At 42.5% G+C, this 14,772-nt stretch overlaps 2 protein-coding genes across 5 annotated transcripts; both read left to right on the top strand.

Annotated features, from left to right (window-relative positions):
• Positions 1-425: 425 nt before the first annotated feature.
• LOC115733280 (nicotinate N-methyltransferase 1-like) lies at positions 426-5,286 on the top strand. The gene is made up of 4 exons (XM_048271251.1): positions 426-869; positions 1,480-1,816; positions 3,498-3,562; positions 4,898-5,286. Exons 1-4 carry the CDS (start codon positions 498-500, stop codon positions 5,195-5,197), a joined length of 1,074 nt encoding a protein of 357 aa, XP_048127208.1. The 5' UTR covers positions 426-497; the 3' UTR covers positions 5,198-5,286.
• A 1,561-nt stretch (positions 5,287-6,847) lies between these two features.
• Positions 6,848-13,938, top strand: LOC115735074 (myosin-9-like). Of its 4 annotated transcripts, none has more exons than XM_048271600.1 (10): positions 6,848-7,149; positions 7,708-7,905; positions 8,049-8,171; positions 8,738-8,775; positions 8,880-9,048; positions 9,320-12,595; positions 12,682-12,774; positions 12,994-13,130; positions 13,333-13,589; positions 13,678-13,938. In XM_048271600.1, exons 1-9 carry the CDS (start codon positions 7,069-7,071, stop codon positions 13,562-13,564), a joined length of 4,347 nt encoding a protein of 1,448 aa, XP_048127557.1. In that variant the 5' UTR covers positions 6,848-7,068; the 3' UTR covers positions 13,565-13,589; positions 13,678-13,938. The 4 variants fall into 4 exon arrangements, with proteins under 4 accessions (XP_048127557.1, XP_048127558.1, XP_048127559.1 ...); XM_048271601.1 differs by having other exon boundaries at positions 13,333-13,580; positions 13,669-13,938; XM_048271602.1 differs by having other exon boundaries at positions 6,849-7,149; positions 9,320-11,616; positions 11,788-12,595; positions 13,333-13,938.
• Positions 13,939-14,772: the final 834 nt, after the last annotated feature.

A 14,772-nucleotide genomic window follows, 5' to 3' on the forward strand; every position in this document is an offset into this window, starting at 1 on the left:
GATTTTTTGCCAATTTTGAGAAGTAATTTTTTTTTACTTCTCCACCTTAGAATCACTTCTTCGATCACATTGACCTCCACTGACCGCCCATCGCCGCCGGCCGACTGGGCCGCCCGACCGCCCGCCGCCGCCGTCGCCCATTGCCGGTTGTCGCCGGCCGCCCGCCGCCTTGATCGCCCGCCGCCGGTCGCCGGCCGCCCATCGCCCGGCCGCCGACCGGTCGTCGAAGATTTTGTTAATAATGTTCTAGAAGTAGAAATTTTCAACCATAATCAAACGAATTTTTCTGATCGGAAGTTAATCCGAAGTAAAAGTAGAAAAATCATCTTCTGCTTTGAAGGAGAAGTTGAGAAATCAATCTGAAGTGTTACCATGTGGACCCTAAACCACCACACACCACACACGCGCACACACTCTCTCTCTCTCTCTCTCTCTCTCTCTCTCCTTCGCTCACCACTGACCAGTCAAGCTAGCACCAGAAGCGAACATTCCCATCCATGGACGACGAGACCTCCGACGCCCGAAACGCCGCGAGGCTCCGCATCCTCGAGCTCGCCAACATGATCACCGTCCCCATGTCCCTCAACGCCGTCGTCCGCCTCGGCGTCCCCGACGCCCTCTGGCAGGGCGGCTCCAACGCCCCACTCTCCGCCTCCGAGATCCTCGCCCGCTCCGGCAGCGGCGGCGGCGACGCCGAGAATCTCCAGAGGCTTCTCCGCATGCTTGCCAGCCACGGCGTCTTCGAGGAGCACGTCGGCTCCCCCTCCGGATGCCCCGAGAGGAGGTACTCGCTCACCGAGGTCGGGAAGACCCTGGTCACCGACGCCGAGGGCCTGTCGCACGCCGCCATTGTGCTCCAGCGCCACCAGGTAAGATCGAACTCGCCGAAGCTCCCTCAGTCCGTACATACGCATTTCCGATCGATCGTCACTTATCCTATCGCTGTGGTAATCGGAATCATTTCCGGAAAAAAAAAAAAAGAAGATCTGGGTCTAACTGAGTCGAAAGATCGTCGGAGAGACTCGCTTCACTAAATCGCACAAAGCATCGGAAGAAGAATCGTCATTTTGTTCTTTGCATAGGAACAGGATTGGCTCATTTTCCGTCGACTATTACTGCAACAGTTATTGATTTCTTCTCTCGAGTGCTCCCAAAAAAAAAAAAAAAAAAAGAAGTAGACGACGCCGGGATCCATTAACGTCGCTTTGACTGTAGGAGCCTATTGCCTCGCTAGCGCCTTTAACTTTTTAACTTGGTAAATATAGTCCTTGAACTTTTAGCACATTTTCGATTTAGTCTCTAGACAATATGAATTGTCTCTTATGTGATATTAATGAAAGGATTATATTAGACATTTTTATATAGTTCAGGGGCTATATTGAACATATACGAAAAGCCGAATCTTTCGGTACTTGTGTGCACCAAAAAACAAAATCAATTCTTTTTTTTTTTTTAATAAATTTCTTGTCGTATGAGAAGGAGGCGCTGATGAGGGCGTGGCCGCTGGTGCACGAGGCGGTGGTGGACCCGGCTGAGGCGCCCTTCATGAAGGCCAACGGCGACACCGCCTATGCCCACTACGGGAAGAACCCGGAGATGAACGAGCTGATGCAGCGGGCCATGTCCGGGGTTTCCGTGCCGTTCATGAAGGCGGCGCTGGACGGCTACGATGGGTTCTCCGGGGTGGGGAGGCTGGTCGACGTTGGCGGGAGCGCGGGGGATTGCCTCCGGATGATCATGCGGAAGCACGCGCACGTCCGGGAAGGGATCAACTTCGACTTGCCCGAGGTCGTGGCCAAAGCGCCTCCTATTCCTGGTTAGATTCCCGCATGCTTTCCTTCTAGCTTTCCTTTTGCTTTACGTAAAGACAACAAATTTCAAGAGCCATATATGGAAAACGCAATAAACGATAGTTCATCTCAGGACACGAAATTCAGAGTTAGGTGTCAAGTTATTTGCGCCTTTCTCACCCATCACTACCTTGGAAATGTAGTTCTTGTTCTTTTTTCCAGTTACAATGACTTGAAACCCAAACGAGGAATCCTTCTAGGGAGAGCCTTTAGGGTACTTGTTTAGTCGCTCATTAAGGAAATATTACAGCTCTCAACACGTTAACTGCCCAAAAAAAAAAAAGGGTGTAATTAGAGTTTGAACATTAGCTTTGTTAAATATATATATTAACAAGGGCTATTCATACAAAGGCGGCATAAGAAATATCTTTCACATCGCGTCCCGTGAATTTAGCAAATTGGGATGTCAAGTCTCAGGCTCCGCATTTTGCAAAAAATGGGATGTTTTCTGAAATTGTTTTACATCAAGTTATTTTCTAGGAAAATGGCAGTTTTGTTCGGTTTTTTTGTTGAAATTTGAAAATGAACTGAAAAATATTTAAAATAAAAAAAGAAAAATAAATAATTAAAAATTCAATTTTTTTTATAAAAGGAAAAATATAATAAAAACCAAAACCGCAAATAAGTAAAAGGAGTGCACAAGAAAGAATGTGCTTGGCTTGGGTCAAATAAAGAGGGGAGAATATGATTTCATCTTTTCAAAAAGAGGAAATCATTTTCCTTACGTTTGAATGTGCTTTTTCAATTGGCAAAAAATGTTTTCCTTGACTCATTTCGTTCTTCCTCTACCAATGGCTGGCCATGGGTGAGCTCGAGCCTTATTGGCCTTGGGTGAGCTCGTCCCTCGGCTGTGGCTGGTCGTTGTGGCCAGCAGCTGGCAAAGAAAGAAAAAAGATCAAAATTTAAAATTTTTTGGTAATTTTCTCCAGAAAAATCAAATCAGATTTTTTGAACCAAAAGGCGAAAGATATTTTCCTATTTATTTTTCTTGTTTATTTTCATGTCGTAGCCAAACACCGAAAATATGTTTTCAAAATGTCACATTTTTCACGAAATAAATGAAGCATTAATACGGGGACAAAGTTATCAAAGTCAGCACATAATATGTGATTTTTTTTAAAATTGTGCAAAGAGAGAACCATTACGTTTTTCCAATAACCAAATGGCATACACTTAGCAGGGTCTTTTTTATTGGTCACTTGCTCTTTCCAATCTGACCTTACCTCCACCCGCATGCCTTAACTCTTGCTGCATCAAGAGCCCTTTGAAGAAGACCTGGCAATTTGCTACCACAGAACTGGTTTTCCAGCTGTTACTTTTTTCCACCTTAACCTTCCCATTGAAAAAGAGAAACCTCAGCAAGCTTGAAATTTATGGTGCTCCAAGATTCAGAGAAACATGTCCGTTCGCCGCTCGAATGGAATCTAATGGAGTCGAGACACATTCATGTTCTTTTTCATAAGTCAACTAGGAGAAGGACAGAATACATCGGAGTTGTTTCACCATAATCCATCAAGAAATGGAAGAGTCTACATTGAAGCCCAAGAAAACACGAATTTCTCACTATCCTATTCCATCTTCCCTCTCTAGAGGATAAAAACAGTCTTCTGGTGGCTGAAGATTAATTAAAGCTGCGCTATTTTACAGGGGTGACCCATGTTGGTGGTGACATGTTAAAGTCCGTCCCTGCTGGTGATGCCATTTTCATGAGGGTACGTTGTTCGTTGAACTCCCCATGTTTGGTATTGGTTATATTTCACTTGCTAGATAGTTTCGCTGCAGTCGATCTCGTGAACAACAAAAGGAATTCGCATCTTGCTGTTTATTTCCTTCCAACATGGACTAAAACTTAATGAAGTTTGCCTGAAACAGCTGTTTGCCAGCCTCGGACTTGATGATCGTATATGTCTGTATAATCTAATGACTTAAAGGCTACAACAGCTAAATTGCGTTGGTTAATTGATACATTTTCTGCTGGAGTAGGAAATCCACCTTTTGCTTTCCTTGGTAAAGTTTTAATTGATGTAATGGAGTTTTATGAATTCTTTTCTGATTGTTTCCTCATCCCAATCTGTACAACTAGGCACTAATGTAAATATCGGCGAATAGTTTACATTGGTCTTCAGTTTTCGATCAAATTCCACCTTTATGAGCACTTCTGGTACTAGAAAACTACAAGCAAATGATTCATACGATTCCATATTACACACGCTCGCCCCATCTCGTGAGTGAGTGTTTTATTCTTTTCGATCGAGCCGAGACAAGTGACAAACACTTCTTATACATCTCAAGCCATTCTCTTGGCTTTGATGTTGATATCGATCTGTACCAGACACAATGATGGCCTCATGTTATGATATACCTAGTTTGTCCAGTGAGTCTCTAAGCCCTGCTACCACAGAGATGGAGGTGTGAGTGCAGTACCAAGCTGTACGACATAGAACAGACGGTACCTGCTGCCTCATGTTCCCACAGTGATGAGCGTAATGTAACCTGTTGGTTCTTCCTTTCGAGTCCTCTTTCAAATGTCGGCAATAATTGATGAAGTGGGTATGTAGCTTACTTTTCGATCATGAGAACCTTCAGCTTTTATGTACACCCTCTGGCCCAACATCCAAACCAACCACATTAGGCTATGGGATTACCCTGCTGGTGCATTTTAGGCGACGGTTCACTCACCTGACAGTTCTCATGAGAAATGCTTAGATTTTGGTTCGACAGCTAGCACCATCTAGAGAAGAAATCAGAGTCCACATTCTGAATTCTTTGGGTGGAAGTTTCACTTTTCATGATTCTGTGGGTTCTGCTCTCTTTTTGCTGGGAAAGATCTTGGCTAGACCTGGCGTATGTGGTCCAAGCTAAATTATGTGTAGCCTATGATAATCAAACTCTCCCTATAATTTTAGTCTTTGCTAAGTTTGATTTGTTCTATCGATGATGGCATTAGTAGGTCCACATCAAGAATAGTAGGCGAATGCGTTGTGCATATCTTTTGCTAAATAAAGCCATGCGCTTTTTAAAACCAAGGATGGAATTTGTGGTCACAGTGGACATTGGCAATATGGACGGACGACGAGTGCAAGCAGATACTGGAGAACTGCTTCAAGGCACTCCCTGAGGGAGGGAAGCTGATTGTCTGCGAGCCAGTGCTACCGAAGCACTCGGACGACAGCCACCGGACTCGCGCACTTCTCGAGGTCGACATCTTGTCGATGACCATCTACAGTGCCAAGGGCAAGCACAGGACTGAACAGGAATTCCAGCAGCTCGGGCTCTCTGCCGGCTTCCCTCATTTCCGAGTATTGTACGTTGACTATTTCTTTGCTGTACTGGAGTTCCAGAAGTGAAAGAGTGTCTTGGAAGAGGGACTAATGATGATGCTCTGCTGCAGACAATGGCCACACATTGTTTGTATGATATGTGGTGCTACTGCCGTTATTTTAATTTTAGGGTTGAGGCTCTTTTAAACCTGCACTTGGTAATTATCATCCATCTGTCTTTTATTACTCAGCGTCTTGCACCTCCTGTAAGTCAGTATACATGTCACCCCGTTAGGACAGGCATCAAATGAATTATACGAAAGTGACAATAGCATTAATCATAGAGATTATGCTTCCTAAATTAAATCGCGGGGATGCTGATAAAATTTACAGGTCTGGTTGCTCGGCTTCTGTACAAGCTGCCTTCCATCTTTCTTTTACTCCAGTTCTGCAACGATCGTGGAAACTTCTCAATTCCTACTACTGTGACGAATGATTTCTCTTCCTATCCCTCCATTGACCTTGGTGATGATTATGAACTGTCAATCTTTTAGTTATTTAGTACTTATTGGTAGCTGTCCGAAACCAGATATTTCTATGATGAAGATGGATAATCTCAAGTTTATTTTATCAAATGAGGATCGTCACTTTCGCGTAAGCTGTTCGATACAACTAATGTGATGATACTGTCTCCAAAAATCTGTCTCTTTGGCAATTTTGTCAATGGCACCCAATAAATTCCCGATAAGATACAGTCTAATAGACACTATAACGATCGCATTCACATTCTTTTCCCAATGAGTAGCCTAGTGAGTTGGGAGGGACGCTTCAACAAATGGAAAGAATATGCAGCCTTGGAAGATGTTCTATGGTGAGAAAAACAATGTGGCCTAGGAGTTGTAATCAACATTCGACTTCATCGAGGAAGAGACGAGCTGCTTCTGGCCTGGAACAACACGAGGGATAACATTAGGAACATCGTTGTCCGTGGGAGTGAGAGACTTGGTATCTCTTATAATATCAAGGTGAAAGTATACGGACAAATTTTCTCATTGTTTGACATTTCCTCCTCAGTCAATGGTCGGATCAAAGAAATTTGTTCGTATTAAGCTTTGCTAGTTGTTGCCTGAACTGAATAGGCAGCTAACTATGTACAAGATGAACTAGGGTCATCCGTCCGAAACATAAAGTTTACCATTGTGCACTATCCAGGAAGACCGCGCTGGTCTTAAGGGGTCCAAAACTATGAGTAAACGAATAATCCAGGAGTTATGACCGCACGATGATGAATCCTTTTAAACTAAAAGTGATCGATTGAATCCTATGGTCATGTCATGATGCTAGAATAAGATAGTTAAGATCTTGCTATTAGAAAGAAGTTATAGGCATTGAAATCTCTTTTGAGTTTTGAGCTACGTGTAATGATTCTACGTACTGTAAGTTAGCCATTTTCATCCTTTGGGACAATCTCATGTAGATGTAACCTGAAATACTCGGTATGGCATAGGGTGCCGGTATTTTAACATAATGACACACATTGTTGCACCAAAAACTAATGCCCGGCCCAACTGATTCCTATCTTGCACTACACTACAACACCACTCAATTTCACGTCCTAAGTTTGGTGGCTCTCTCTCTCTCTCTCTCTCTCTCTCTCTCTGTGTGCTGTGAAACCCTTAAGGTTGGTAATTTAGTTTGGTGTAGAAGATAATAAAACACTAACCCATATTACAATGACCAGCTAACTAACTCTCTCTCTCTCTCTCTCTCTCTCTCTCCACCCATTTGCTTTGTCTCTGTCAGTTATTCCTTCATTCCCTCATTGGTGCTCTCTAAGCAATGTCTGTCCTTGTTTCCGGGGTAGTTAAGTTGGGTGATCATACCCTTCATATGAAGCTCTCTAGGAGACCTGAGTGAAGAAGCATTGAACTGTGCATTGAGTTGTGACGAAAGAGAGGATGTTGAGATTGCACAGGAACAGACCTGCTAAATCAGGGGAGAGACTTGATTTCAAGCTCTCTCAGCTGAAAGCTCTCCAGGTACTCCTTCACTTTCTTTCCTGTTCTTCCGTCCCTTTTTTCAGAGCCAGACAAGTTAGTTTGATCTCCAGGGTCGTGGCACACTGGTACTAAATCACTTCCTCTTAATTTTTTGCTTCTTTTTTTTCTTTTTCATTTTTTTGGTCACTGAAATGGTAAGAGTGCGTGCACTATGGAGCATATTCACTTGATTATAAAACTTCTTTTTATACAAATTAAGATCTTTATCTCCTATGTTGTGATTGATGCAATCTTCTTCCATTGATATGTCAAGCAGACAAATGGTTTCAGGAAGTTATGAGGAAGTGTGGCAAAAATTGTCATCCATCACATATAGTTGAAATTGGTATTGTTTATCATGATAGGTTTGGATTACAGAATTGCTGATCATGGTAATAGTGCAGCTATGTTGTGCATTGAAGAAAAATAAGACTTAGCTTCAACCTTTTTTCTCTTGAACTAGATCCAGTATGCATTCCTTTCCATGAAAATTAAAGGGCTGCTGTCGTTTTCAGTAATTGATAGACTAATTTCTTGCTACCCTTTATGTTGCAACAGGTACCAAAAGGATGGGACAAGCTCTTTGTCTCCGTAGTCTCCGTAGAAACGGGGAAAACAATTGTTAAGTCGAGCAAAGCGTTGGTGCGAAATGGAAGTTGTCAATGGACCGAGACTCTGGCGGAATCTGTGTTGGTTTCGCATGATGATCCTTCCAAAGAGTTGGAAGATTGTCTCTTCAAGCTTGTCATTTCCATGGTAACATCCGCAGCACTGCAGATTTTATACATGATGTAGTTGGTTCTTTATAGAGCTAGTGTGAGCTGTTCATCGATGCTTAGTACGAATTGCTGCAAGGCAATAGATGTGGTAGTCAAAATTCTGGTGGCTGTCTATTACAGGGATCAGCGAGATCTGGCATCCTTGGAGAGGCAACAATCAATGTGAAGAACTACATCAGTTCCAGCGTGTCCGTTCCCATTTCAGTCCCTCTGAAAAAGTGCAACTACGGAACGGTGTTGCAAGTGAGCTGTACTAAAACGCAAATATATATTCTTTTCCTTCTTGGATTTGGAAATCAGTGAGAAAAAAACAAAAATCAGGCAATTGGCTGTAACTGTGATAGGGAAGCTTGAGATGCCTCAAAACATTGAAAGACAGTAGAGTATTACACTAGTTTTACATTTTACATCAGGAGCACGTGAAGTACAACATGTATCCAATGAACTAAGTGCAACAGAATCCAAATGAGCAAGTAAGGAAATAAAGAGAAAGAAGGAAATGCAGCGAGTTTCTTCACAGGAAAAAGAGTAGTTTGGAGAGATCAAAATGTTGTCGACTGACAATATCCAACCAATTTTCGTGTCTCTGCGGTTGTAAAATGAACTGAACATTTAGTGACAGATGATTTATATGTATTCCTAATAGGAAACATTGAAAGAAATTGTTTGTAGACTGCAATATAAGTTCCTACTCCTGATGCTACTGGCTTTGACTTGTCCAATGTTTGGGTATGGGTTCGATGTCCTAGAAACGTTTGTGCCTCTTCAGATTTCCTTAACACAGATTTGCATGCCTTACTGATTTGCAGGTCAAAATACATTGCCTGACTCCAAGAACAAAGCTCAGGTTGAAGACAATTTAGCAGCTTCTTCCCTTCCATTGCCTTTTTTCTTCCCTTTCATTGCCTTTCACTAGCTGTCTGTTTAGGAATTAACCGTTCATACATTCAGGGATGATGAATCTAAAGAGACAAATTCTCAAGGCAATGAATTGAACTCAAACAACCTCGATGGGGACTTCAAGTCAGATATGTCTGGAAGCACATTCACAGAGAACGCTGCTACTTCCTCCAACAAAGAACTCAGGTCAACCTGGCGCCCCGAACATCTTGCAAGAAGGGTAAGTATAGCAATTTCCCTCCAAGTGCATCTGAATTTTTTTATACTGAGCTGCATTTTTCCCTGTTAATTACTTCAACCATAACTTAGGTGGTAAGTTTATTTCCTGGAATATGTTGGAGTAAAATACGATATCTCAGATTCTCAAGTGTTGTCAAAGCCACTATCACGTGATGCTGATGCTGCACAAATATTTGAGGCAGGCTCTCATTTTGCCTTGCTTTAGTCAATTTTCAATGAAAAATTGACCGAACTTCTTGACATCTCTGTAGGAAACAAGTTTTTCGTCCTCTGCTTCTCCTCAGAGCTTCGGCTCTGCAGAGAATTCCTTGCACAGAGAAGACCTTTCCCCTGAAAACCAAATGAGAGCTGACAAGCATGACCGGAGCATTGGGGAGACTTCAGTCAGGTCCCTCAGTGTAGATGGTGGCAATCTGATCAATAGCTCTTTTCAATCGAATCCTCCATTCTCCAAATCGCAAAATATGGATTCGGGTGATCAATCGCATAGTAAAAAGGAAATGTTATCTGTGAGGGTTTCTGGTTCCTCTAAAGATCTTTTGGAAGCTGCAGAAGACACGATAGAAGAGCTTTCTGCCGAGGCTAAAATGTGGGAGCGACATGCCCGAAAGCTAATGCTTGATTTGGATATGGTGAGGAAGGAGTTCTCTGATCTGTGCAAGAATCACCAGGATCTGGATATGGAGTTCTTGGCAGCTAATACGGAACGGGCGAGCTTGAGAAAAGAAGTCGAACAGATAAAGCTGCTGCTCGACAACTCACTAGCGGACCAAACAACCGTGGATGATTTAAATGGCCAAAAAGAAGCAGTTAGCCATATTCAAAAGGAGTTGGAGGAAGAAATAAGATTCCTGAAAGAAACAAACGCTGATTTGACTCTGCAGTTGAGCAGAAGCCAAGAATCGAACATTGAGCTTGTTTCTGTTCTACAGGAGCTCGAAGAGATGGTCGAGAAGCAGAAACTTGAGTTGGAAAATGTTGCAATCGTTCAGTCAAAGTTCAGTGATATGGAAGATTCGCTACTATCAAATATAGCGGAAAACAAGAGTCTAAAGACCCAGTTGCAGCAAACCCAGGAATCGGAGAAGGGTCTGCTAGTTAAGTTGCAACAGATGGAAAAGGCCTTTGAAGATGAAAAGCGTAAGATGGATGAAAAAGGTGGTTTGGAAGAGAGACTCTTGGAATTTGAGAGAGAATACACAAGTAAATTATCAGATAAGGAGGAAGAAATTGCCATTCTAGAGGCCAAGCTAACCGAGACTCTTGAAGAAAAGCATTCTCGAGAGTCTGCTGACGGAGGTGATGAGTATCTGATTAAAGAGATCGAGTCCCTCAAAGAAAAGGTTCAGGAGCTGGAGAGTGACTGTAATGAGCTTACAGAAGAAAACTTAGACCTTTTATTCAAGCTTAAGAAATTGAACAACTGTCTTCACATTGCGACCGACTGTATGGATGGCCACAAAGATGAGGAGGTAAATGAAATGCTCATTGCAAATGAAAAAAGCAATGAGTGCATGAAGATGGATGCAGAGGACAAAGATGAAGAATTTCGTAAGGAGTCGGTCGAGGACAGGAATGAGAAGCGAAAAGTCGAGGAGATGTTACTTTTGAAAGAAGAGGAGATTGAATACCTGAGAGAATGCCATACTAAACTAGAGGCCCTGGTTTCAGATCTTCAGAAAGAAAAGATTGAGCTAGAGGAGAAGTTGCAAATTATGCAGAGAGAGAGCGAGATAACCACCAAATGCCTCACTGACATGCAAAATGATTTGGTGGTTCTGAGCAGCAGTGTGGATTCCCATGTTTCCGCCAACATAATTCTTGAGAGGAAATCTTCCGAGACAGGACAAGAAAATGTGGCCTTGTCTATGCGCATAGCAGAATTGGAAGCTGAACTAAGCTATCTGATGGACGAGACGGAAGCAACCCAGTTGGAGCTGGAGAGATCAAGAGCACTGTGTGATAGTCTCCATGATGAGATATCCAAGCTGAGTTTCTCAAGCAAGAAGCAGAAGACTCAGCTAGAAAAAGAAATGAAGGAAATGCAAATCCGGTGGTCAGAGGCTCAGGAAGAATGTGATCATCTTAAAGCAGAAAGAGCACAGTTACAAGCGGATGTCTCGAGTCTTGCCGAAGAATGCAACTCTCTTCAGGAATCAAACAGAAAGTTAAAGACGCAGAACGTGGAGTTGCATGAGGAATTAAGAAGCTGTCTAAATGGTTGCTCCAAGAAGGTTGAGACATTAGAAGAAAATATCTCTTCCCTGCTTGACGATGTCGCAGCAAAAGAAAGAACATTTAAATTGGAAATAGATGGGCTTCTCAATGAAAATCGCAAACAGAAGGAGCAGCTTGCTGTGGGAGAGAGCATGTTAAATCGGATATACGCAGACAAAACAGTCGAAGTCGAGAACCTTCGAAAAGAGATCGAACAGTTGACTAATCAGATATCAGAAATTCATGAGGAAAGAGAGAGAATAGTGTCTGATGCTGCCGATGAGGTATCCAAATTATGTGCAGATAAAGTTGAACTCGAACTTGCTCTTTGCGAAACTCGATCTGAATTGCAAAGGAAAGATCGTGAATTGAATCAAGAGATCGAACATTTGACTAATCAGATATCGGAAATTCTCGAGGAAAGAGAGAGAATAGTGTCTGATGCTGCCGAAGAGATATCCATATTATGTGAAGATAAAGCTGAACTGGAACATGCTCTTCATGAAACTCGATCTGAACTGCAAAGGAAAGATTGTGAGTTGAATGAGATGCAAGAACAGAACGAAAGGAAAGTGAATGACCTGATAACAGAACTTTCTGCTTCCCAAGAGAACCGGAAGGCGCTGCAGGCTACTGAACAGAGATTGTCGAAGCTGTTGGAGAATCACAAATTGAGGGAAGAGAAATTAAGAACCAACATTAACGAGCTCGAGCTGAGGCTTACTGTATGTGAATATGACCGCCAGCAACTCATGGATGAATCCACCAACATGAAGAACGATCTGCAAAAATTTGAGAATTTTCGGGATCAACTTTCGGCATTGAAAAATGAGCTCACTGTAACCAAATGCGGTCGAGAGGAAGCCAAAGCTTTGCTGCAATTAGTATCCAAAGAATTTACAGACCTGAAGGCCGAGAAAAATGTACTTGCGGAGAAAATCTCTACCCTACAGGAGCTGGTGAATGATTTGGAAGATTGCAGGCAGAGCAAAGTTATCTTGGAAGAGAAGCTTCAACATATGGAAGGTGAATTAATGGCCAAACAGGCTAAATGTGATGAGGCTGTCGAGGTGAAAAATGAGCTGAACCGGATCAGGAGAGAGCACAAGCACTGTCAGCGGATGACACAACAGCTTGAAGAGCAGAAAGACGAGTACCTGAGAAGGGCCCGAGCCTCTGAAGAAGAACTAAATTCTATAAAGGAAGAGAAAAGAAACCAGAAGCATGTTAACAACACGAGGAACACCGGACTATCTAAAGCTCATATGAAGGTAGCAAATTCAGCCAATGAAGATTCAAGCCCGTCAAAGGTTGGGATATTCATATTTAGTTGTTCGAGTGCACCTGTCATCAATACATATCGAGTTTAACTCATGAACTGTATTTATCGTGGCAGCGTGACATAAGGAGGAAGCCGGTCGTGAAGAATGTACGGCAACAAGCAGTGAAAGATCAACCTAAGATATCCAATACCCGGCATCACATAGAGGTAATGTAACACAAGCAACTCTTCGCTTTCTGTGTTTTATCTCACTTGTCTGTGAATGTGGACTTTCATTATACCTTCAGCATTCTCGTTTCTGTGTACATTCAGGGATTTTCTCTTATTACAGCTTTGGTGGTCGTGTCGTTGCTTGTAGACGACTCATCTGAAAATTGGATTGTCGTCATTGATTCATATTCTCCCTCTCCTCTGCCCACTTGACAGGACGCCCATATCAGTAATAGTGATGCCGAAAGCTTCTATGATGTTGGAGTCGATCCTAGATCAAAAGTATCTTTACTTGGGAATGATTTTGTTGATTCTGCAGTGGCGGAAGACTCAGATAATATTCCACTTAGCAGGTAATTTCATGTGATATCTTGAAGAGATTCATAGTATTAGCGCCTAGATTTCTGCTCATGGAATATCTCAATTTGTAATTTGCATAGAAGATTGGAAGCGGGCAACCTTAGTAAGTGTTGCCTGGATAACATGTGTATGCCGCATGTGAAACTCGAATTCTGAACCATTTTAGCAGTGGCTAAAGACTGCCCTCTCCTGCAGATTGCCAGGAGGGCATCCCCCTCCAGACTCTCCTAGAAAAGCTACTCCCGAAGGCGAAGTAGTCACAAGGAAAAAGTTTGAGCGCACAAGGTCACGGTTAGAGTCCGAGCTGAGAGACATACGCGAGCGCTATCTCCATATGAGCCTCAAGTACGCAGAGGTGGAAGGTCAACGCGAGGAACTTGTGATGAAGCTGAAGTCTTCCCAGAGCGCCAAGAGATGGTTCTCCTGAAAGGCAAAAAATTTTCCCGGTAAAACATTATAGCGTCTATGTAAGTTCTGAGTGTCTTTCGAGCATGTGAACTGTCCTGCAGTTTCAATCACTTAAACATTCGTCGGGTCAAGAACAAAAAGACACAATAAGGCAGTAGAGCAACCGCTAGTTGCAGGAGGATCAGAGGAAAGGGAGATCAACAGCTTCTGTCCCGTTGACGGTCACCATAACCGGTACGACCCGCTAAGAATTTTTCCGTGCTTCGATTGCAAGTGAATCTGTTTCTAGCCAAATCAAACAAGACAAACGGCATGTACTTGCTTCAGGGTAGATGCGAAGATGCTGCCTGTAGTTAAGATTGAAGTGAATCACAACCTATCTTTGACATTTATGTCTTGTGTTTTTCACAATCAAAATTGGAATCAGTACACGATAATTATGGAAGAATAATAGTTAATGGTAACTTTTCTTTCAGAGGATTACATAATCTAAAGTGGTTGATAGTTCAAACAATCAGTAATTACCATAGATACATGTAAAATAACTTTTCCATGTCCTTCAGGTTAGGCTCTATCCGTAGAGTAGACCTGATAATCAGCCCGGTGCTTAGTTCAAAGACAGTTTTTGTATGGGCTTGCACAAGGACATTTAGCTAGAAAGTCCAACCCGACCTAGTTTGGCCCCTGCTGAGTCCGGCCCGGCTCGAAGATTTGTATACAAAAGTTTTATAAGGAGTGGGCTTGGTCGAAATTAAGGCCCAATCTCAAAGCCCAACGCCTGGCTTGCCAAATGATCACCTTGCTCTGGAGCAGTGAACATGACCCCCAACGAATATTCTTGTCGGAAGAAGCGGTGACCCCGAAATTGCATGTACTGCGTTTGACTCTGTACGAATGAAACGTAAGACCACTTAATAAACATCTTTGGAGGGCTATTTCTCAATTGTATTTGGGTCCCCACTCAAAGAAGGGCATTTGTCGACACCTAAATTTTAACTAACCTCAATTTGGTACATATGAGATAAATTTACCTCACATTGATTTTTTGATCACTAAAACTCTCAAATTAATACACTTGTGATAAATTCATTCTCCATTAGCTTTCATTATATTTTACCGTCAAATTACTGAGTTACATGACACGTGGTAATTGACGGGTGTACTAGTTTGCGGTTCTTACCATCCGTTTATCACAGATATATTAGTTAAGGGTTTTTTGTGATCAAA

This window comes from Rhodamnia argentea, chromosome 10 (genome assembly GCF_020921035.1).
Source record: "Rhodamnia argentea isolate NSW1041297 chromosome 10, ASM2092103v1, whole genome shotgun sequence".
Classification (NCBI taxonomy): domain Eukaryota; kingdom Viridiplantae; phylum Streptophyta; class Magnoliopsida; order Myrtales; family Myrtaceae; genus Rhodamnia; species Rhodamnia argentea.